Below are 25,201 nucleotides of genomic sequence, written 5' to 3'. Positions count from 1 at the left end.
CGACATCTATGCGCACATGGTGAGCCAATATCATTATTCCTTTCTTGGCACCGACTTTTATTATCCATGCCTAATCGCTATGAATCTTGCTTGCCCTAGCTTCATCATTGTCCACGCCCGGCCACTATCGCCGTTGCCTGCCTCGGTTCCCTCGCCTCAAGTTATGTCTCGTCTTGCCTTAATTTATGCCTAGATCACAAGGCCCTTGCTTTGCTCTATTTTTTTCATCTATGTTTGAGCATGCATATATATAAGCTAAATTATGTTTATATATATTTTGTTTGTGGACTTGCCCCATTGCTCATGTGCTCTCCTCCATATCGTTGTGCTCATTCTTTTTCTTTTGTTGTTTGATTTTTAGTTTTGGTTCTTCGATTCACAAGTCTATCTAGATGATCATTCATGTGATTTTGTTATAGTTACTATACTTCATTGCTGGTGAGTCTATATTGTCTTAGCTTGCTCTATTATTAAACTCTCAGGCTTCCAAGACTTATTATTATCTGTAGTGCTATCACAGTTAGCTAAGTGAGATGTTTATTTTTAGAGTTATTGTTCTATCTCCTCTTTCACTTATTATGGTTGAGTGTTTATATGATCTATCTACGAATATTCTACGGGAGTATGTATCATACATATTATCAATTGAAATTTTGACTAAGATGTGGACTTAGAATTCTTATTTATATTCAACAAAAGTTAATAGCTAGCCAATATTCGTACAAATAATTGAAAAAAAAAAGGAATGCACAAAACTTCATCTGAATTGATTTAAATAATACAAATTGGTACCACCCAATCCATGCCAATCACGGCCAATTTTAAATTGAGAGCATGTCTGGTATTCATAAAAAAAAATAGAAGGCACTGAGAGATATTATTTTTATTCCCTTCTCAGGGCATAAATTCATCCTAAGTGTAGACCAAATCAAGAGAAAGGCCAATGCCTATATTGACCACAGAGAACACTGCACACAATGCACAATTGAAAACAACAAAGTCACTAACCACAAAATCCCCATCTCTTCAAACCCTGCAAGGATTGGATTGCAAACAGCATCCACCTTTCCCACTATGCTCTCTTGACAAAGGCAAGAATCCCACCACCACCACCACCCCCACAAGAAAGAAGACGAATCATTTCTAGTGTTTATTCCAAAAAGATATGATGCTTCTCACTCACAGGATTTGGCAGTAAACAAAGGGTTTGGTGATAACCATCTTTCTTAGTACTTATAAATTATGGAAGTAGGACTCTTAAAATAACTTCTAAGGGAAGTCTTACAGTGATTTTAGTCGGTCAAATCTCCACTATCAAGTCCCCCAATGAAGCATCAATCTTATTTAATATTCTATAAAGCATTGGTGTGACTCAAAACACACACTGGAACTATATAGGAATCAAAGTTCAAAATCCTCATATTCACACTCACTGGTATTGAGTTTTCCTATACATTTTTACAGTTACCATACTGAAATGCATCAAGAATTCAAGATCCATTCTTAGTTTCACTTGTATATCAGAATAGAAGTACATACACATCCAGTCATGGTGAGAAATTACACCTTTGATAATACAAGCTAACAGAAGAAATACCAAGTTGCTATTTACACCAACGAAGAAGCATAATTGATAATTGTGGTCGTTTAACACACAGTAGTAGTCTCAACCTGGTCAACCCGGTCAAAAGATTGTAACATGGCAGACATATATATATATATATATATATATATATATATATATATATATATATATATGATTGTTTGACCCAAAGTGAGTAATAGAAGGAATAACACATACCCAAAAAAAGTGCTCAGTTTGTCTCCTCGACTTGTACACACAATGGATGGGTAATCCCATCAAATCATGCTTGATTTGATATTTTAAGAGGGCACTTGCAAAGAAGAGCAGTTTTTTTTATTAATTACACCTATCTTAAACTATATTATTTTTTTATTTTCATCTTTTGAATTTTTTTTTACTACATAGATCTCTGACCAAAAAAAATTCTTAATTCAAAGAGTCAATGTAATTATTATTTTTTAATTAAGATGTTTATGTGAATATTTTTCTTAATTTATGAATTCTATATAGATAATAAAAAGTTAATGAAGTTTATATGAAAAATTCAATGGAAGCTAAGTGTATTTGTGTGTGGGGTGGGGTGGGGGTGGGGGGGTTCAACTATAGGGAGCTCAATTGCTCAAATGATGCTATATTTGAAAGCACCAGTTGATACTGTGACCTGTGAAACAGTGGTCTAGGACTCCAATCAAATAAGGCTTTTACAATAACAAGTTTAAAGAAGACAAAAATCAATAAATAGAAGGACAAGGTAGGAATGGTCACCTGAGTTTATATATATATAACAGTAAGTATTGACGATCAATTTGTAAACTTGTCAGTCTATCCACTTAAAAACAGTTTAAGACGTGAGCCTTCAGGGAACCACGGCAAAACATTTAGTACGACAAAAAAAAGAAAGAAAGAAACTCAATTTATGTGCAATCCTTTGGAAGTTGCTAGAAATTTAACAAACAGAAATCTTAAAATATCACACACTATTATTCAAGTACTTCGCAATTATAGTATTACATATGATTGGAACTAGATTACAAAAGGGGGAAAAAGGAAACATATATCAGACACAAGGAAATTACAAGTTTGCACCTCTGACTTGAGAGATATAACAAAAATAGTTACAGACATGACACAAGCACAAAAGGCTTATTCTATATCTTGGACAATGGATTGGAACTTAAACTCTCCAATCCTTCTGCTTTTTGGTGAATTCGGCTTGTATACGACACTATGACACACTATGCAGCTTATGTACAACTAATGGCAAACGAAACTGCTAAACATAGGCTTGAGCATCCATACTATAAGAAAAATTGTAGAATGGGAGACAACTGTTGGCAACTTGACACTCAAAAGGGCAGGCAACAAGCAAGAGAAGTACAATTGAACCATAGAAAACCTGGTAAGAAACAATATTAATATAATATTACTCAATCACAGGAACAGGAAAGACTTGTGGGTAAAAGACAGATGGAAGGTTCATGGATTTGTTAAAAGGATGAGAAAATGGAAACAGGAAGAAAATATTCCAGAAGAGAAACTAAGGCAAAGGGAGTTTTGAAATGGGAGATGGCTTGAAGGAATGCTCTAGATCCTTTGGTTCAGAGGTTGCCAACAAGAGATCTTTTGCAGGAAGGCTGCTGAGAGGGATCAGGTTTGGGGCCAGGTGATGACAATCCAAGTGCAGTCAGCAGGAAACGCCTCTCCTGATAAGTTCAAGGAAACGAACTGTTAGCTCAGAAAAACGTGAATCCCTAATTCTAGGTGATCCAGAAGTAAAATAGAAAATGTAAAAGAACATTTGTTACCAGCTTATAACTATTGTCAGAAAAGATAGAAATGAAATGTTCTTCTCACATAAGAAAAACAAAATAGAACAGTGTGGCAATGTGTCCAATAGGGGACGCATTAAGCATATATATCATTAAGTAGCAGTTCGCACCTTTTGTAACATATGCAATACACTGTAGTGAGCCCATTTCATTGGTTAAAAGGAAACGCAAACAAATATCTTATATTTTATAGAATCATAGCCTATTGATTTGTCACACCTGCATTTCCAATATATAGGCTAGAACAAAAGGAAGTGAAATAGTAACCTATTAACTTACACTGGCCGTGAATTTTGGGCTTGGTATCCCCTCTGGAGAGGAGCGGAAAGGCCGGATCATCTGAAGAGGAGAAGCAAATTCTGAATTTGGTATATTACAAGTCCCTCCCGCATCCTCGTTGAAGTTTTCAGATGATGACAAGACCTCTCCTGCAAAGGGACAAGTAGTTCAGATTTCTCGATTGGGGTGGACTAGCTAGAAGAAGAAGAAAAATTGATACAGGTCATATATTGATAATACTGTAGATTACCTGGGCATGCACCTACACTGGAACACAAATCATCTTCAAAAAGACCACTTGTCTTGATATGGTTATCTAATAGACAATCCTTAGTCTTTTGTTCAGTACTACTTTTTGAAACATTCAACTGGGTCGTTGATCCAGTGCTACACTCTGAACTTCCGTGAGAGTCCTCAGTGTGCTTGCTTGATTGCCTAGACAGTTTGTTCATATCACATAAGCCAGTAGAAGAACATGATCGTTAGAAATCCTCAGATTGTTACTTCTGTATTACCTTAGTGATTGCCGATCTTCTTCTTTACTGCTCTTTAGATCCTCAATCAAATCTTTGAGGTCATCTAATACAGAAGCCATTCCAGATATTTTGTTTTTCAGTGCTCCATTTTCTTCAGTTTGGATCAAGTAATCGTGGAGCTCCTGAAGAAATTATTGAGCAAAGTTGTACATAAGTAAACCATAAAATGACAATCTACTGTCTGTTTTTCTAAAAATCATATTTTAGATGGAAGTATTTATGCAAGCACCTTCCAGGCATCCTCAAGACTCAGGTTGGTACTTCCAGCATTGAGTTTTGTTGCAAGGGAACTGAGAAGCTCTGCTTGTTGCAATAAGGTAACTAATTTTGGATCATCCCGCTTGAGAAAAGTACCTTGAGTTTTAAGACTTGAAACTGTTGGAGCAACAGCAGAAAAGAGCTCTTAATGATTTAAGACGCAGCCGATAAAATAAAAAATAACAAATAACAAATGTCCCAACGCAAAGAAAATCCAAGTTACATGATTGTGCCCTTGAGTCATTATCAACATGATGCTTTTTCTCGGATCCATTCAGAACATTAATATTCTGAAGAAGTGCAGCAAGAGGTGGCCTTAACTGATCTCCATCCAGCAGTTGTCGCCCAAGCAATCTCTGATTTTCTTGCTTATTCTCTTTAAGATCTGACAAACAATACCTGTCTTAGAAAGTATAATTGTAAGTGTATCAATCAGTTTTATTACTTGTTTGAAAATACACAGTTGTGCTGTGTATACCTGATCTGCTTGCTTGGTGTTATTGGCTCCCTTATCCTGGCTACAAGGTATCCATTTTCGGTGACAACCCTCTTATTAATTGTATTGCCACATGAACCAACATTCTCTTTTAATAATTCCTCATGTTTTGCCCGTTTCTTGCAGAGGGTAGAGAATCTGTTCTTCACTGCATTATCCGTCCTGTTTTTAAAGTAGTGAAGAACATGAGTTCTATTACCCTATTTCCCTTTCAGTTTGGAATGATTCATTAATAAATAGGCTGGGAGTGGATTACCTGCCCGATACCACCTTTGCAATTTCGGTCCATCTGTTCCCAAATATCTTCTGAGCCTGCAGATGAGTTGACTTTGAGATTAATAAATTTGCATGGTTCCTAACTAACTTCATCAACTTCGATATTAAATAGAAGAATTTAGCCCCGCTAGTGCAAATTTCCTGAAAATTTTAGAAAGCCGGAAGAAGTACGAACTAGAAAATCCCAAAACGCTTAACATAGAAGAAGATAACAAATCAAATAAACAAAATATTCCTTTGGTAAATACAGATTCAATAGCGGAATTTAGCCCCTACTTTGCATCAGTCTAAGTCAGAACTATCTACAAGCCTAAATTTTCAAATTGCAATTCCATGGTGTATTAATGACCAAAATCTTACCTCACACAAGAGCATGTCCTCTTCTACCGACCACCCACCTTTCTTACACTCCGAATTTAAGTAACTATACCATCTGCAATCCCACCACCGCACACTCATCAATTCCAGATCACAAACATACATAGCAAAGAACAACTTTTTGAATAAAAAAAACTCTCCTTCCTATTAATCTTCGACCTTTCCTACTTTACATACCTTCGCCTGCACTGTCTGCTCGTCTTATCCTTCAATTGCGCTGCGATACTTGTCCAACTGCTCATAAAAGAACCCAACAAAAACCATCACAAGCCTTCAAATCCGCAACAAATTACTTTTACGCCCAAGAACATGGGAGCATAGAGAAGACAGAGGAATTCCAAATCCTAATACATACTTATCTGTTCCATGAAGAGCGATTTGCTCACGAAGCAGGTCATCCTCCTGCAAAAGAACCAAAATCTAAGACATCAAAGACCACTACCCAAAATAGGAACGAAGGGATCCAACAAAGCACGAAAGAAGAGACCTCGGGAGTCCAAGCGACGATGTGGCGATCCTTCTTGACAAGAGGAAGAGCAGGAACAGGAGGAGGAGGAGGAGGTCCATCCGAATTCATCGCCGCCATGGTCGGATCGGATCCCTTCTCCATCTCTCCAATCCCGCATGATCCAAGAACCCGAGCTACGCAGCTCGGATTCGATCGAAACGGAGCTCGATAGAGGGAGGACTACAAGATCGGCAAGAAGAAGCTGACGGATCGGATGCCCGGCCGACGGGATTAGGACTTCTAGATAAGAGATTGGGATCAGAGATGAGCTAGGGTTTCCAGAGCGCGCGAATTCGAAGTAGTTTGAAACCAAAAAGACAAACGAGATAATGGAGTGAGAATTAGAGAGAAGAAGTCAAGATCCATAAATAATAGAGTGAGGAGAAGACGACGATATAGGTGGGAATAGCGTTCACCACCGGTACGTTTAAGGGCACGTCACGTTCGTCGTGACCGACCTTTGTACCAATGTTAAGATACATAAATACTTACACACGTGTAATTTTCTACACTTTTTTTTTTGTATTCTTTCACGAGGAATTAATTGATGCTTACTTCTTGGTGTGCTCTTCTTTATTGTACCTACGCTCCCTTTCACTCGACGTTAATATTGTGCATATTTATTATTTATGGCATGGAATTTAATGGTAATATTAGCTCGCGTAACTCTAATGGGTGGTGACTATAACCGAGATCTGAGAGCTAACGAGGACACGTAATGGAGAAAGTGGTTACATTTGCAGGTCCACGTGGAGGGAAAGGAAGACGGCGCCCGCTTTTACTATTACCGTTACTTTCTTTAAAAGATTTCCGTCAATTTCTAGATAAATTCCAACTGGAAAGTAGGCCGAAGTTCTTTTTTTCTTTTTTTATCTAAAAGTTAGGAACCGTTGCTCCAGTGGCAGTAGTGAAAAGTACAGTCATACCCTGTGCGGGACCCAGCGGACTCGGAGATGCCACGTCAGATTAGACGAAATATATGTTTGTCTTAGTTGGTCTAGCCGCCGTCTGATTATTGCTGTGGATTCTGGACAAATCTAGCGGTTTAAATTTTTAAAACACTTCAAATCTAGCTTAGGATTCTGGTTGGAGGGAAAAGTAGGTAGGATGAATAGTAGTTTGGAACTAGTGGAGGTCTAATTTACTTTACTGAATCGCTGATATTTTTCTTTTTAAAAAAAAAGTTTTTACTAAATTGATTGCTTATCCAATCTAATAATAAAATATAATTAATTTGGTGATCGGTTCACTGGTCCGATCCGATTTTAATAATTGAGGCCTTATAATTTTCTTTACTTGTTGGAGAGGTTGTCGAAAGCTTTTTAGTGAAAAGTGTGCGAAAAGAGTTTCTAATAGGTAGGATCCAAATTTGCTAATATCTCAGAGAATATTTGTATGAAAAAGGCTGAATTCTGAGAATTTAATTGAATTAATCTCTTAGTTTGTATGTCTTTTGACTTGCTGTGTTGTACCATCGTGTGAATGACTTGTTATGGACAATTAAAAGCATCTAGCTACTGATCTTTTGCAGCAAAAGCAAACTTATCTTTACTGATGCAACTTTAAGACCCTAAGATGCCAACTCTAAAGGCTTAATTTCTAGATACATGATATTAGAATATTCAGAACCTTGTTAAAAAAGAAGAAGAAAAAAGCAGAGAGGTAATGCAAAAAGATCATAAAGGAAAAAAGAACACCAGTCATGAAAGGAGTTCATGCAAAGCAACATTAAGTTTGGAGTTCCTTTTCTTCTGTATATTTGTTTTTCTCTTTTTCTCAAAGCACAAAGCTTGTTTCTTTTGACATAGTTTTGAAGATGTTATGAGGAAAGCTTGATAACTATCTAAAAGGAATATATATCTATATATTGAAACCATGGGCAGATACATCTCCTTTTGATATATGAGACACTCCTTTTGCTGCCCTGGTCCACATTTCACTTTATCAGCAAATTCAGGTGGAAGATCCTTTTCAGAAAATTGAAAGAATGATGTTGGATGAGTGTAATTACTAGTTGTGATAAGAATATTAAATAGGAGCAGACATATGCATGATAGATACTATAAAGTTGCAATGCTTCGTGATTGCAGTAAGCTACTCTTCTGAATTGCTCATCGCAAAACTTCGAATTCGAGTAATTTGAGATGCAAATTTTAATCACATCCAAAGTGCAGGGTTCAATAGAAAGATCTGCAACCCGATCTGCGAGACTGCACTATTTTATATCATCATGAACTCACGAAAGATCTTCCAAACTTCTCCCCGAATTGAAACAGCACATCAGGTTCAGTTTGAGTTTTATTTTATGTTTAGCAGTCATCTAGCAGACCATCATGATCATGAAATTTGTTACTGTTTCTTTATTTCAGTTATATCTTGCTTGCTTCTTTACTTATATCAAGAGTTAACCATCTTTAAGTGTCGTCGGTACTTTATAATGGCAAAACATAAGCTTCTAAAGAGTATTAATAAAATAACCAAGTGTACTAACAAAATATGCTACAGAGCAAGAAATAACTACTACTTCTTATGATCAGAAGAATATCTGATTCATGCTTTGCATAAAATTAATTTTAGATAATGTTCACTATGCTTGGCAAAGAAAAAATAAATCAAATAATTAAGATCTATGCTACAGAAAGTGGTTTCTTACATTTACCAATGAGCAGCATGTATCACTTCAGTTCAGAAGATATTACAATATATACTAGCATGCCTATTTCATGGGCTCTTGTAAAGGCCTTTCGGGCTAATATGATCCAAGTAGTAAAAGATGAGCACAGTATGGATGGGCTTGGCTTGGAAATAAGATATCAAGTTTCAATTGGATAAGAAAAGATATAGTGACTAAAGTTTCTGCTTGGTATTTGGAAGTAAGTATTTATTCACTTGTACAATCTCTCATTGTGTCAAGAAAGATGCATCTCCTAGTGGTGACAAACATTTTAATACAAAACTACTGCAATTTTAAAGCAGAGCATAGTTGGCAACACATGCTCCTCACTCTTAGCACCTCATTAAGCATAACTGCCACAATAAGAGTTGAAGGTATAATTTAATCATCCACCATAGAAATGATGTGCACTAATCTCCCTTTGCTAATATAATTAGGTTATAAAATATGATTAGGCGCTGACTTTAGCCGTATATCATGTGGGCAGACTCCATTAATTAACTTAATTAGAGCTGCCATCATGGTCCACTCTATTAATTTTCTCTGTAATTTCTGATTCTTTCACTAAAATAAAGAGTAGCAATCATTGAGGATAACTAATCCTTGTATCTTTTTTTTTTACCCTAAGTACGATCTAATATTACACCAGATTTGAAGATAAGGTTCATATATACTAAGAGCCTTCATAAAAGAATTAATTGCATTAAGGTAACAATTGTAATTTGTAAGAATTGAGTTCACACCATCTTCTCTGTCTCTCTCTGACATCAAGGACTGCTATGAAAAAATGTTTCCTGTAACATAGGGTTCCACTTCTTTTGGACAATTAATTGATCTTGACATGGGCCAGCATCATTTGACTTTTTTGGCCTTTGAACAATTGATCGCATCCAACCAACTAAATTACTTGATTCATAAGCTACCCAAATTACGCATGAATATATGAAAAAATAAAACCCAAAAAAAAAAAAAAAAGTAAAGCATAAAACTTAGTTACATCTGAAGAGCTCATCTGAGAATATTGACTTGTGTTCATTGTATGGAACAAACAAAAAATGTTTGGTAAAAAAGGAAAGCAAAAGGGTTATAACTCAACCTTTTTCACCAGTAATTTCTCCTTGTCTTCTTCTTCTTCTTCTTCTTCTATTTCCCTTGAATTCAAAGTCATTTTTCTCCTCCCCATTTGATTCAAACTTTAAAGTAGATTGCCCTTTAGATAGTCTTCTCCACCACTCAAATGCTTGCGCTTCTTTTGTAGGACAAAAGGTGTCAGCTTTTTGTCAACCACAACTCTAAAAGGGCCATGGCTAAGTTACCTAAGTAGATGAGGTAAAAGTGGGTAACATTGCAGTCTTACAATTTTACAGTGAGTGTTAAATCCTAAAGTAAAGTGGCCAATGAAATAGTACTCAATTAATTAAAAGAGCTCGATCATATTGAATGAGTATACTCGGGATTTAAATTCCAACAGCACCGGTTTAACTTGAGACACATCTATGAAGTTTCTAAAAAATCTTCAAAGTAAAGTGGATAAGAAGATGGTAATACTAAGTACTTTGTCACAGAAGAAGCAAACTGTGGGCTCAAATTGTAACTATCATGGTCCAAATTGACATGTCTTCCTCAGTGTAGGGAATGGTAAAGGAGACATGTCTATGTATGCTTGTGAGTGCTCTGGCCCACCTACTCTGATTCCTTGATAAGAGCACAAGGGCATGTCTTAGGGGAGCAAAATCTAATACTCCCTCAACTGCTGGAATTTATTTGCAGTCAATCAAGTAAGAAACTTAGAGAAAATTAAGTGGTTTGGAAGCCAATCGTTGCCCGACAAGTACCCGCGACGAAGGAAATTGCTGCAGCTGGGGCTGTAGATGATCTGCTGCTCATGTTCCATGAGCTGTAATCACACCATTAATTTCCTGTTCATAAGACTTTGCTAGCCTAACAATCTTGACTAGTACAACTGCAATTCTTTGTTTTTATCCTTCTCTTTTCTTCCTTGATGAGGAAGAGTAGCAGATGAAGGAACTTAGGATACATGAGAATACAACACTATGATCAGCTCCCATCTCCTCCAACCTGCATTGATCTAATAAGCTTTTGAGATATAGTAATGGTGGTGATACACACCTCCATAAATGTTGAGACAGTGAGGTTGGGTGATGTAAGCTACCCATGAATTGTGATGTAAAAGGGCATCTGTTAATTAATGGATCCATTCAGTGGTCATAGTCAAATTGAAGTAGATTGCCTCCTAACATATTCCATTTCACTGTCTCAGAACATAAATGCATAGTTATACGTTTCATGGCCCATGCAAATGCATGAATCCTCTATCAATACCTATAGCATTATTTCACACATATTACGTACCTATGCCGGAAAAAATAGATGGTGTAAAATTGAAATCTACTTAAATTGCAAGGGTTTATTCCTCTCTCTTCTCTCTCTCTCTCTCTCTCTTTCTCTCTTCCGCCTCCCCCGTCTCTCCAAGCTGACTGGAATCTGAAGTAGTGGTCTTCATGCACAATGGTTAGACTCAAAGCCTTAGCTTACACTAGAGCCTAATAATAGGGATAGTTTTGATACATAACCATCAAGTTGACTGCACAAATCATTTAATGGAAATTTTGGTGATCTGCCCATGGCCAAAAGGATGGTTGCTCCTCCATGCTGCATAACAAGTTGCTGAAATTTCCATCAGGGATGGCATGCTCAATCTTGGGGCATTGGATCTCCGGTCTAGACGTGCCTTGAAGTAGATGATCGATTTCCGTAGGCCTAATTGAGGGGTAGAAAGATATGGTCTGGTGAGAATTCAAAGCACTCTGCGTCGCCGATGTCCTCGATATATCCAAGTTGATCTCTGAACTGTTCTCACTTCTATTGCTGCAAGAAGCTTCATTTTCTTTGTTGAGGTTGATGAGTTCTGTTGTTTCCCTGCCTTTGAGAGCCAAAATCTGGAATAATTATACTTGGTTCAGTCCATGGGAGACATCATCATGAGTGATACATAATTAAATAAGCAATCAGTAGGGCTAAGTGCGTGTCAGAATTCATGCAGCATAAACATAAACTTGATGATGGCCTTCAAGACATATAAATTAAGATCTAAATACAATTAAAATAAGAGAAGGTTGGAGTTATAAGCATGATAGGCAACTTTTATTCGGTAAAATTTTATTTCTCCAAGTCCTTTCTGCTGCAATTCAGCAACCCATATTTCAGAACTATGATATAGACAATGATTTAAAGTGCACATGGTTAATCTTTAGGCCAGAATCCTTCTCAAAAGACTCAAAAGCTATTCAAAATTCCTAAAAATTTAAGATCAGATCCTTTAAGATAAAACATTCAAGAAAACATTGGTACCTCAGATTGAAGCTTCTTGTTCTGGGATTTTAAAGCATCATTCTCTGATTTGATGACTTCAAACTGTCTCTTGAGCACATCGTAATCTTTCTCCAGCTGCTTGGTCTTCCATCTGGCTCTCCTATTTTGAAACCAAATAGCCACCTGCCTTGGCTGCAAACCAAGTGCCCTGGCTAGCTGCATTTTCCTCTCAGGCTCTAACTTATTACCCAGCTCAAAGTTCTTCTCCAATGTCCTCACCTGCTCTATGTTAAGCCTCCTCTTCTTCTCCCCTGCTTGCGAGGAATCGTCGGATAAGTCATCGTCGGCGTTCATCTCTTCGCAGCCTTCGACCCCTGAGAACGACATGGATCTCTTCACAAGCATTGGTGCCATACCTGCATCATCAAAACCAAGAGGAATTCCGTAAGGGTGAATGCAAATGATGAGGTGATAGACTCACTTAGGTTGTTTAAAGAGGTCTCTTCTCACCTCTGAAGTCTTGTAGATTGGAGCATGGGGTGGTAGGGAGGTGAGAGTTGAGATTAGTAGGAAGTTGGTGTTCTTCTTCATGGGCTGCTTGCATATGTAGCATGAAGTTTGGAGGAAAGAAGGGAGAGGAGGAGGCCATTGGATTACAGGCCATTTGATTCAGAGCAGCATGTGGTCACAAGCCTATTGACACTGGAGAAAGGGAAAGGAGAGAGCTTATAAGAGGACGAGATGGAGGCGGATGGAGACCTAAAGAACAGTGAAAGCTGATAAGGAAATGGAAATTTATCATAGGACTAGAAGAAGAGAAAAAAAAAAGATATATAGAGAAGAAAACTATGCATTACTGGCATGTATATATAAACAAAGAGGGCCCAACTGACATAAAAGAAAATAGAGTAAATGTAAGTGTTTCAATTGAATTGCTTTTATACTATCAGTAAAAGACTATTAAAATCTGATTCTTTACTTCAATTTTTCATTGGAGTACCTCATTTATTCTTGAACATAGCAAGATTTTCACTGAAGGAAACATAGTTTGAACATATCAATGGCTGCACAGTATCATCTTTTCTGAGTGATCTAATTAATAGCACAACTTGATTGTGACCTACTAACAACTTCAGAACATCAAAAGAAACTCCAAATGAGCACTTCATTTTAACACATTACGTCAAGATACAAATGACAACCAGTACATTTTAACACAATTACTATACAACTGAAAAAAGATTGTACATATCCTCCTAGGGAACATAACTTGGGGGGGTGTTCTTTCTTAACCCTATGTGTTTACTAAAAGTAGTAAATCATACTAATCAACTTGTTGGTTGTGGGCAAAGAAGCTTCCATTTGTTCTACCTGGGTTCTTTTCTTGCAGTGAAGCTTGGTAGATGTGTACTGCAATTTAAATTGCTAGAACCTGTACATATACATTGCATCAGGGCTATATTTTATGCCATGAGAGTCAGAAGTGGGTTGTCATGTAGAGGAGTAGAGTATGGTATCTTGTAAAGTATTTATGTCATGACACGAAAAATATTGGGCATTGGATACTTTATTGGTGGTTTTACTTGATAGAGGAGAGGAAAAGAGTACAGGAGAGATTGGAGAAATGGGCTGGATAGATATTGCAAAATAAAGTAGGATGCTGGACTTTTAGATGGAGGAAAAGGGAGGGGCAGAGGAAGTGCAGGAATCTAAGGGATGGGTCCTCTGAGCTGCAGGTTTTGCTACCTAACCCACAAACAGCTATCATGTGTCTGGCTCTCTCACACACCAACCTTGCACCCAATTAAGGGCAGGACAGGGCAGGGCAGGGGAAATTGGAGGAGAATACCCTAACCCCTTAACCTAACACCAGAGGAGAGATGGGTCTTATGATTTTTCTAATGTTTCCCACCTCCCTCTCTATCTGCCATGCCAGAATGCCAGAATGGCATAACCCCCTTGTTTTTGCATCTCTTTTTATCACAATTTATACAAGAACAATAACTAAGGAGTAACATTTGTTTTTAAAAAAAAAATTTTAATTATCTTCCCTATGATGTAGAGTATAAGCTAGAAAAGTTGGGTACATAATAATTGATTTTGTTTCAAGTTTCTATGAAGCCAAAGGTGGCAATCTAAACCCTATTTAAAGATGTCATTAATAGTCCCCCTAGATGCATCTTAGACTTGGATACATACTTTTTCAGCCTTCTTTTTTCATGTCAAAGTATTTGATTTCAAACTATTAGTATCTGATCTCAATCCAATTCCTAATATTCATCTCAAATTTTTAAGTAATTATATTAAACTTTTAAGATATTCTCCTTCCTAGATTTTTTTTAATTTTTTTAATTTATTTTTTTATAACTGATAGACTTTTCTTCTTGCTGTGGAGAATCAAAAAAGCTGCCAAAGGCCCACAATGGGCCAATTTGTTTGTTTTTTTTTCTTATAATCATCTTTTTCCCCCCTCATAGTGGTGGTAGCATGGTGGCCCTCTCTCTCCCTTGGCCTTATGCAACTCATCACATGGCTTTGTTAGTTGGAGATCTCAAGCAAGGCTGCTTCGAATTCGGAACATGGTGGATGCATGTGTTTGTAAGATTGTGATAAAAAAAAATTAAATTAGAAATATAATAAAATAAAAATAAAAAAATAAAAATAAAAAAAAATAAAGAAGGTGCCGAACCTTCTCCATCACATGCCAACCACATACATCAGTGGAGCCTCGAGCTATATTTATTTCAGATGGCTTTCAAAGATTCTCCTCCACTGTTAACTTTACATGCCATTATTGGGACGAGTATCTCGGTCGTACGAAATGCCTGCGCCTCGAGCTGCAGAGAATCCGCTCTCCATAGGGCCAATCCGGCAAGGATAAGGTAGTCGGCGCAGGATTCGCCTTGCGATGCGGAAATCGGGTAATTAAGCCCATGGGCTTAATTTATGGGCCTAAAAAAGTTATTGATGGATTCAAACCCATGTTTATTTTATTGGGCTTTTTAGACCATAGTTGTTTATGTTTTTAGGTGACTTGCTCCATTAATTCTCGTAGCTTTTTTTAATGATAAAAAAATAAAAATATTGTACTTATTATATACCATTCTTGCTCCACTAATCCTATGGGCAAGATTTATAATAGTGTGAGCAAAATCCTAGAATCAAGGAGTTAGAAATAAATTAAAAAAATAAAAGCCTTTGACTAGTAATAGACTACTAGACTCCACCACAAACTAACATTACTGTCGCCGTTGTGGCCTTCAATTAGTATTTGGACTATGTTTTTATATTCATCCAAGTGGTGTCTCCCTTTTTTTTTAATCAATTTCTCATATAACACTTTAATTGATATTTCATGAAAATTGAAATAAAATAAGTTTGTTATATATAAACTAAAAAAGCACAAATATCATTAATCAAAACTTTATTAAGTTCCCAATATAATCCAGCTCATTCCTCAGAGAATGTTGCTTATAGATATATTTAGTCTCCTCAAATCCCAATCCAACGTATAATCCCAATCCCAACCCCTCCTTCACTCCTTGTCTCCTTCTCCTGTTCTCACTTCCCACCTCCTCCAAACTCTCACTCTCCTCATTCATGGGCTGCACCAACTCTAAACAAGCTCGCCATGACCTCCAACGAAGCCCATCCCCTCTCCCACGAAGCCATTCCATGCCCAACTCCCTCAAGGACTCCATGAACACCCAGGTCGTAGCTCGCAACTCCTCCACCATCAACTCCCTTAAGCTCGACACAGAACGAACACCTTGCGACAGCCATGACGACCACCTCACCGTCGAGCTCATCAAGGCTAGATCTTTGTCCGAGTTGATCAATCTCAAGTTTCCAAGAACTCCGATCATGACGCCGCCCAACGAGCCGGAAACCATCAACTCGTGGGAGCTCATGGCCGGATTGGAAGGCTCCACGCCACCTGTTCGATACTCGTTCTCGTTCCACACCAACAACAAATGCGACGACGGTGCCATGCATCACGACAGGAGAGTGATATTATACTTCACAAGCATACGAGGCGTGCGGAAGACGTACGAAGATTGCTGCTTGGTGAGAAGTATAGTTAAAGGATACGGCGTCAGAGTCGACGAGAGAGACGTGTCCATGCACAGAGGATTCAGAGATGAACTGTGTCAGATTCTTGGCGTGGCCCAAGTGAGACTCCCGAGTTTGTTTGCGAATGGTAAGTACTTGGGTGGAGCAGAGGAGGTGAAGCAGATGCACGAGGGCGGTAAACTGGAGTTGGCTTTGAGAAGGCGTGAGGAGGTGGTTGATGAGAAGGGAGGAAGCGGCGGCGAGACTACGTGCGCTGCATGCGGAGCTGTGCGGTTTGTGCTGTGCGAAAGGTGTTCTGGGAGTTGCAAGTTGTATGTTGATGATGGAGAAGAGCAGGAGGAGATGGAGAGTGGATTCCAGCGCTGTCCTGAGTGCAATGAGAATGGAATTGTGAGGTGCCCTATTTGCTGCTAGAATTCTGATCATGGAGATATTATGTACTTCTCTATTTGTAAGGTATTTTGGTGCTTGAACACTAATTCTTTAGTTTCGAGGACAACAAGTTTTCACTGTATTATTGATTGAGGATTAGATATTGTCATATACAATGAGCTAAAGATTGCATAATATTAAACTCTACCTGACTATATGGCTTTTTGTGAACTAGCTTTTGACCCTCAGAATGAGTAAAAAGAGAGTGGAAAGAGCATCACATAATTGGACTGCTACTGCCTGGCTTTTCTTCCCTACAGTTTAGACTTTTAATTAACTAAGAGTGGACATAGTTGGGGTTGCTTACCAAAATTAAAGAGTTAAATTTTTTTTTTTTTCCTTTCTTCTATCATTTAGCTTCTTTTCATGCGAAAATATTCGATTTCAAATTATCAGAATCCAATCTGAATACAATCGATATGAATCCGATTTAAAGAGGAACATATAGAAGCACAGATTCAAAAACTATACTAAACCAGAAAATGACTACTTCCAACTCAAATAATAATCCATAAAAATAACAATATGCAGCATTGTCAGAAAACCTAATAAGCAAAATGGAATGGCAGACACTACCGGTTTCCAAGCAGGAGCGGCGATGTTTGCAGCACCTTTGTCTTGATTGATTAACCAAAGAAAGAGCTAAATAAAGATAACTAGTTGACCTCAATAAGTCAGAACTTAAGATCTTTGTTTTCTCATCTTCTTATAGAACAGTAATCTCAGTTGGACAGGACAGTGGACATTGCTGAAGGTGCAACAAGATGTCTTCTCGTCTTAGTTCGATATGCTCATCGCACTTGGCACCCATACCCTCTTCTCTCCCGTTCCCGTCAAGTGATATAGCAATCTTTGGTCGAAGTATGATGACCTTAATCCAGCAGCATGTTCCACTAGGTAACTCAAGACTGTTATCAGCGGCAAGTCAGGGGAAAAACCTCTTATCTCAACTGACTTGAGATGACTGAGTGGAAAAAAGGGATCCTGCAATCTAATGTTGTTCATATGAAATTGGGTAAGGTTGCTTTATCTGGAAACAAAAGCAGATACTTACACAAATAAGCGCGTGAATTTACTTATCATTATAAAAGGTAAAGATCAGAAAGAGTATCATAAATGTACAACCAAAAACTTGATCTATTTAAATGAGGGCATTGTAAGCACACACACACACACACACACACACACACACACACAAAAGAAGAAGCTATCAGAAGAAGGAAGACGTCTACATGAATCTCTAGCTTTTCCAGAGATGTCCAAACACATAACAGCGGATTAAAGTGTAAAAATGAATTGCATTACCCTGAGCTGTAAGAACTCTGCTTCTCGCATGGAAGCGATCAAGCTGAATTTGGAGCCGTGGAGGATCCACATGACCAATTTGAAGAAATTCTTAATAATTTATTTAGGTAAGACTTTTGTTAATAATAGAATTTTATTGCATCCATATCTTTTCTTTTCTAAATAGTCGTTGCTCTTAAACTTTTGGAATAAAATAATACTATAGTACTTTTTTTTAGTTGCTGCTTTCCAATTTCTCTAGCCTCCTAAGTGGAAATCTGCTTTTTTTACCCATGTCGTGTATCGATCATAATTTTGGCTACACCTTTTTATATTTTATATTTTATATTTTATATTTTTAATTTATTCAAACTCAAATTATATTTTAATTTATTTAAGGGATGGTGTAGATTTATGAACATAGATAGTTATTTAACTGCAAAGAGTATTACTATTTTAAATTTTAAAATTTTGCTTTAAAAAAATAAAATATTTTTTTTAAATATTCTTTCTAAAAATTTATACCTATGACCTAATCGACCTCTTTTCACTAACCAACTTATCCTGTTACCCTTTAGAGGCAGCACAGCAACCATTCTATCCCTCTATTTGGCTGCCACCGCAAAGGTGCCGCTGCCGCACCTCCTCCACCACAGTCTACGCATTACTAGATCTATGTTTTCTAATCAAACAACTCTTTCAAACGCATTGAAAATAGTGCAAGCTTATTAAAAAAAGTTATTAGTGGCTTCAAAATTCACAAGTATCTCAACTATTCTCCAATTTATTTTAGACTCAGTATGTTTTAAATTTTTAAGAGAGAAATATAAATATTTTGGAGAAAAATTAGAGATTGATGAGAGGATTTAAAATATCAGTGTAACTATTATTTTTTTTTTTTTTGAATTGACATTAAAAATAATAATAATAAATATATATTTATTGAATATGTGCAGAAAGCATTTTAGGTAATATTTAAACTATCACCTTTTGAATAGATAGAAATATCCATCAAAATTAAATATATTCCATAAAAATAATTAAAATAACTAAAATACCCTTAATTACTTCACATTCTTCTCTATTTATTTATTTTTCCATTATTTCTTTCTCTGCAAATTAGGTTCGATAAAAACAACCTCTAGTGACTCTTTTTCTTCATACTTTAGGTATAATTTGAGTTTAGCATTTTTCATTTGAATATAGCATAGATTTTTATTTAGGCATGGGTTGAAATTTATGTTCTAATAATAAAAAGAATTTGGATAAGTATGTGACAACTCGTCGTTATTATTTGTGGTGCTGCTTAAGAAAATGTCTGAAGCCTATGCTTATAAGGAATCCATTCAAAATGCTCAAAGACCACAATAAATAGAATTCGGTCATTTCCCATGAGCAACTCCATGTATTCTAATGATTGAGGAGACAGTCTCATTGTCCATTACACTACTTATTGCTTATTTGTATGTTACAAAGATAACAGAGACAAAAAAAAAAGAAAAAAAAAAAGGGAAAGAAAATGAGGTAAACTAACTAAGTTTCTCTATAAGAAGAGAATCTGGCTAAAAGATAACATAAGAGCCTTGGCCGGTCTGAGCCAAGGATTTTAAGTTCTGGCCGACATGGTCTTCGACCTTGAGGCCATTAGAGCCACGTCTGCCGAGGACAGTGAGAGTGCTAATGCCCGCCGACGATGGCAGCAGTCTTGAAGCTTCTCTTGGAGATCTTTGGAAGCATGAAAAATCCGACAAACCCACACACGAATGCGATGGCCGAAGCAAGAGCAAATGCAGGGATGTTCCCCTTTCCAAATAATGCATCCCATGGGCCGGCGCCGAGCGCTATGATCACCTGTATAAAACTTAGTTAGTCATCAGATGCGCCAACATGGCTGAGCAATTGAATTGAATTGAATTGTTATAGTTCAAATTCTCGATCATTGAGCAGAGTAACAAAATGTTATAACCCCAATTATAAGGCCCTGCAAGATAGATGCTGGCAATGAGAAAGACAACATATATAATACACTAAGTCAACTTAATATGTGAGATTCAAAGTTTCAGATGATATAAAACTTTTGTAGCATAATTGAGTTGAAGCATGTAGGAGTAATTCAAACAGCTAGATAAGCATTATAAGATCAGATAAAGTTGTTTCTTCCAAGTGGAGAATGGAACTCTCAGAACTTACCTGAGGAATAACGATAGAAATGTTTAAAACCCCAGTACACAGCCCTGTAAAAATCATAAGAACTTTCAGTACCAGCATCAAAGGTAACACTAGGAGTCGCATGACATAGACAAATCAAGAAATGTGTTACTTAATGTACCTTGTCCTCCCCCTTCATTAACAGCTAACTGAGCTGTCACAGCAAAGGGAACGCTGTAGAGAACCTACATCAAGAAAAAGGGACGTGAGAAACAACTTATCCAGCATTTGAGATGAAACACTATTAAGGTTACAGAGGCATCAGATAGTTATACTAACAGCTAGAGGGAATCCAAGAGCTGCAAATAAAACGAGTGCTGCAGCTTTTACATCCTTATCTGCACTGATCGCTTGCTGAACAGAACCATTATAGTCCTTCATTGACCACACGCTTATGATTGCGGTGGCAGCCATGGCAGCAAACATAATGAAGTTGCTCATCGCCCACACTGTCTTTGCGCTAAATTTTCGACACATTGGTGCAATGAGAAAAGAAGTGACTCCTAGAACAATCTAAGAAAAGAAAAGGATGTTGTTGAGATATAATGTTAATGATGTTTTGGTTATCAAGAGTGACGTTTAAATTTTTCAAGGAAAGAAATGATGAGGTAATTTTGTGTTCTCACCGAATTTAGCAGCAAACCAAATGCCCCTTCTCTGACACCTCGATTATAAGCATCAACTTGCGCTGGACTTCCCTTTGGATCCCCATGGTAAACTTCGCGGCCCATCCAATCTGTGTCGTATAGGATAAATGGAAACCATGATAGCTGCAAGAAACCAAAAACAACAACAGAGTTTGAGAATTGGAGGTCAAACCTAACTGAAAAGAAAAAAATTAAAAAGGATCTAATTTGTTTTTTATTTAATCTCTTTTTGGAACCAATTTTTCTCTCTAAAGATTACAGGTTGCATACCCAAGTAAGAGCAGTGACAAGAAGCACTGAAGCCATCCCAGGAGGCAAGTTCTTGAAGGTTTTGAAGATGGTAAGTAGGTTAGTTCTTCCCGTGTCACCGTTTGGCACATCCTCACTGTTTGATTCGACTTTCGTACTGAGTTGAGATTTACTTGCAGGAAGTGGAACTTCTTTAGCAAAAATCATAGTCACAGTCACACTTAAGGCAAGGAAGATCTGAATACACAAGAAGAGTAATAACAGTTTATGTAAATGACATTAGTATACAGTCTGCCAGGATAAACATGAAAAGTTCACTATAATGACTATACGTGACTAGGAAGATCTGGAACCAGGATTCAGAAAGATGCACATTTTAACAAGGATAGCTTAAATCAGCTTCTCGAAATTGAAGGGACATGAGATGCTACATTAGTTTTAGGTCGGAACTTCAAACATTATATATCATATGATAGATTACTGTAGTTTTCTGAAAAAACAATATCAAGGAGCAGTAATTTTTGGTTGCAAAGAAGTAAATAACGATAATAAAGAAACAGAAGGGTGAGAAACTGAAAATATAATCTTAACAGTCCAGCCTGTGAGATTAGTTCACAAGATTGAAGTCCTGCTACAAAGCCAAGTAACATATCTCAGAAGCCCGTAAGATAAATGATTTCACAAAACCAGCATCTCACTCTAATAACATGGACGAGCGACATGAAATGGTCAAATCAGCATAAAATTATCCTCTTGAAATGACCAAAAAAGATAGTCATATGGTTCAAGAAAACTTCCGATACTTTCTATCCTTTGCCATGATGATTGTAAATTTGTAATATCGATTAACACCTTACTGCAATTGCATAGTAAAATATCTCGACTTGGCAAAATAACTAAACTATAATCAAGCATAAATGCAACACTGGAATTCAACTCACCACAGCAATCAAAAATGCACCTTTCAGATTTGCACATGCTTCACAGCAAGCTTTTGTTTCAAGGAAAGGAAACCACCTATTAATATGCACAAGAGAGTTAATTGCGAATAAGTTGGCAGTTTTAGGCAAGTATACAGAACCAGAGGATTTATTATACAAATCAAACATACTTGTGCCAATCCCCACTAGAACCTGAAGAGTATCCTAGAATATTTCCAAAAGCCATCCATGAGCAGAATATTGCATTTGCTGCACTGCATCCATGATGACCTATTACAAGATAAGTTTCATCTTAATACACTTAAAAAGGGTAAGATTGGTGCAATTACAAATGCTTAACACTTAAATATTGCATCACGAAGCAAGTAATTCTGATATATACTGCAGTAAGCATGCAATACCTGAGAGATCAGCCATGAGTGCACGAGCTGGACCCTGGGATTGAAAAAGTTTCGAATTATAAATTAGTGTACTAGTTGTGACATGCATGCTAACAAGTGCGAGATAAACAGATCACTAAGAAGATCAACCTGTACAGCATTGTTAGAGAAATCCAGTAGCCAGAATCCAAGAACATATACAATAGCCGCATGCCACCGAGGACCATGATAAACGCTATAGCACACAAAATATTCCAGTCACAAATTAAACGAATTGATTGAAGATCGAACTACATAAGAAGTAGCTCAAAGAAGCATTTTTCACCTGCAATGTTCTTTTGTATCACCTAGGGCATATCCTATGTCTGATGAAAACCCGATAACAGTTACCTACCATATACAAAAGGTTATCTTTGATTTAAGAAAATAATTGTATTTATTATTCAGATGGAAACCCTTAAGGAAGATCTGTTGGTACTCACAGCCATAGAGATCAATAAACAACCAGCGAGAATAAACGGCCTCCTCCTTCCAAATCTTGAGTGGCATCTGTCGCTCCATAAACCAACACATGGTTGAACCTGCAAATTGTGAAAGGCAAACAAGCATATGTGTCCATCCAACACACAATTCTAGTAAGTAATGTTATAATTTCTTACTGCGAACAAGAAAAAAAAAATTTGTGAAGTTAAAGAAGTGGTAATTAAGGTTGTTAATAGTATGATCAGAATTAACAGTTAAGGTTGTTATCGCACTAAAGATCTCAGATTTGGGGTATTCTTCCTACATATATAGGAATTAACTAAGTTTCGATACTTACAACAAAACCTGCGATAGGGCCACAAAGCCACATAATTGAAGACAGGGCATGCGAAAGTCCAAGTGTCTGCACAAAATACGGGAACAACGGTGAACGTTATTAAGAAATACAATACGTATGACAATAACTGTTATAGTGTACTAATATATTTGTATATCTCGCGAACTTTTAAATTATGCGATCACTATTCCTTGTAGACAGCACCACGAAAACGGTTCGCATTCACATGAAAAAAAAAAAATATATATATATATATATATTCAAGGATTTTCCTTATAATTCTGAAAAAAAAAATATTTTTTCTGACAGTACTAAAGGAACGAAATAAGTCAAAAAATAATAATAGAATAATCCTATATTATATATATATATATATATATAGAAGAACCCAAGGCTGAGGCCCAAACTTTTCGCAACCCTAGAAACTGTCGACAGAAAGGTCTCCACTATGCAGATACGACACATGTGGAGACTTGCCATTTAAGGACGAGACCACGTGCCGGGCACGCGACTACTGCTTTGATCTGCGTGCTTGTTCAGCTGTACAAAGCAATACGTTTAGCTCTATTAAAAAAAAAAAAAAAAAAAAAAAGCTTTATACTGACTGCTATGACGACGGCAAGACATCCAATCGGATGGATTAGTAGTAAAAAAAAGTAGTTTACTGATAAAGAAAACGAAAAAGAAACTCTTTTATACATCCTATGACCGACCACGTTAACATTCAGAACAAACTAGAGTCTAGAGACCATTTTAAAAGTCTCAAATCCTTCCGTATTAGGGATTTTACGCCATATAAAACAAAAGCGCGGGTCCCCTTATATTAAAAAATTCAAATCCTCTCTCCTACATCGAAACATCCATGTCTGATCGATAACAAAAGGAAACCATCAGCGTCGATAAAATAATATTAAGAATAATAATAATAATAATCACAAAAGGAGACGACAGAAAAGAGACGATCTGCGGTCGATCGATCGACCTGGACGTAGGGAGTGAGGAGCGATAGCTGCAATGCCCAACCGTACTGGACTCCTCCGGCCACCATGCATGAGAAAACGAGCCGCACGAGGCTTATCGGCTTCGCTGGCGGGGTGCTTCCGCCGCACTCCTCCAAGCTGGAGCAGCTCGGCGCCGCCATTTCCACCTCTCCGCCTCCCTTCTCCATCGCCCCGATCCCCAAATGCCTAGTCCTCTCTCTCTCTCTCTCTCTCTCTCTCTCTCTCTCCTCTTACCTAGGGTTAGATTTCCAAAATAGATTAAGAGAGAGAGAGAGAAAGAATGAGAATTGAGCAGGGGGAGAGTGCGGGCTTTTATAAGCTGTCTCGTACCGGTGTGGCGACCCCCGGTACATTGTAGAGTTAAGAGTTTGGACGAGCCTTGTTACCTCGATTCGTGCGAGTGGAGAAGGAGATCTTCCCACGTAGAAGGTCCATCTTACTGTTCCATGTACTCGCGGTAAACGTTTATCATCTTTGGGAGCGGATGAGAGGTCAGTTTCGGGTAGCCCTCCTCGAGCGCACGTGTCGGAGGGGCGGATCTGGTCACCTCCTGGTAAGCCGCACGCCGTTCTTGTGCGCCCCGTGACAGCCGCCTGTTCTGTGCCTCTCTCTCCTTCCCCTCCGTACAACAGTTGTGGTGGGCCCCAGTGAGCACTCACAGCAGTAATGATAAGTTCCTTTCCCCCCGAGACATTTGCTTCGTAATATTATAAAATTAGGATGAAAAAAAATCCTTCTTAGATCGAGAGATTAGACGTAAAACTTCTCAATTCCGGCGTAGTGTGCCGTGGTGCGATGCGATTATATATTATATTTTATATTCCCACCTGAGAATTCTGTAGAACGACCGCACCGGATAGGTGGGGCCTAGCAGGGGGGCGGGGGTTTTGAAAGGGTTTGTGGTGGGGGCCGCATTACATTATCCGAATAAATGCGGGGGGTAAAAGTGCTTGGACTGGCGTGTCTCTGCCTATTCGGGGATAATTAATTTATTCGGGTTTCGGGGATAACTC

At 37.6% G+C, this 25,201-nt stretch overlaps 4 protein-coding genes across 4 annotated transcripts; 1 reads left to right on the top strand and 3 right to left on the bottom strand.

The window, feature by feature from the left end:
* Positions 1-2,545: 2,545 nt before the first annotated feature.
* Positions 2,546-6,511, bottom strand: LOC140781525 (transcription factor MYB124-like). The gene is made up of 12 exons (XM_073127538.1): positions 6,125-6,511; positions 5,993-6,039; positions 5,815-5,871; positions 5,620-5,692; positions 5,240-5,295; positions 4,966-5,145; positions 4,711-4,886; positions 4,459-4,604; positions 4,209-4,351; positions 3,944-4,128; positions 3,694-3,842; positions 2,546-3,288 (listed from the first exon to the last, which is right to left on the bottom strand). Exons 1-12 carry the CDS (start codon positions 6,245-6,247, stop codon positions 3,184-3,186), a joined length of 1,440 nt encoding a protein of 479 aa, XP_072983639.1. The 5' UTR covers positions 6,248-6,511; the 3' UTR covers positions 2,546-3,183.
* Positions 6,512-11,195: 4,684 nt separating this feature from the next.
* On the bottom strand, positions 11,196-13,062 carry LOC140780568 (homeobox-leucine zipper protein HOX21-like). Its single transcript, XM_073126205.1, has 3 exons — positions 12,663-13,062; positions 12,192-12,568; positions 11,196-11,779 (listed from the first exon to the last, which is right to left on the bottom strand). The coding sequence occupies exons 1-3, from the start codon at positions 12,814-12,816 to the stop codon at positions 11,438-11,440; spliced, it is 873 nt and encodes a 290-aa protein (XP_072982306.1). The 5' UTR covers positions 12,817-13,062; the 3' UTR covers positions 11,196-11,437.
* Positions 13,063-15,772: 2,710 nt separating this feature from the next.
* LOC140794029 (uncharacterized protein At5g39865-like) lies at positions 15,773-16,720 on the top strand. Its single transcript, XM_073145841.1, has one exon. It carries the CDS (start codon positions 15,828-15,830, stop codon positions 16,638-16,640), a length of 813 nt encoding a protein of 270 aa, XP_073001942.1. The 5' UTR covers positions 15,773-15,827; the 3' UTR covers positions 16,641-16,720.
* Positions 16,721-19,310: 2,590 nt separating this feature from the next.
* On the bottom strand, positions 19,311-24,471 carry LOC140802712 (sucrose transport protein SUT1-like). Its single transcript, XM_073158268.1, has 14 exons — positions 24,170-24,471; positions 23,188-23,253; positions 22,850-22,948; positions 22,693-22,757; positions 22,518-22,602; positions 22,389-22,422; positions 22,158-22,257; positions 21,988-22,063; positions 21,068-21,283; positions 20,777-20,920; positions 20,430-20,663; positions 20,272-20,335; positions 20,133-20,176; positions 19,311-19,793 (listed from the first exon to the last, which is right to left on the bottom strand). Exons 1-14 carry the CDS (start codon positions 24,353-24,355, stop codon positions 19,620-19,622), a joined length of 1,587 nt encoding a protein of 528 aa, XP_073014369.1. The 5' UTR covers positions 24,356-24,471; the 3' UTR covers positions 19,311-19,619.
* Positions 24,472-25,201: the final 730 nt, after the last annotated feature.

Source organism: Typha latifolia, chromosome 1 (genome assembly GCF_019914945.1).
Source record: "Typha latifolia isolate L0001 chromosome 1, TyphaL0001v2, whole genome shotgun sequence".
Lineage (NCBI taxonomy): Eukaryota > Viridiplantae > Streptophyta > Magnoliopsida > Poales > Typhaceae > Typha > Typha latifolia.
The sequence above is the reverse complement of the archived record's forward strand: the minus strand, read 5'-3'. Positions and strand labels throughout refer to the sequence as shown.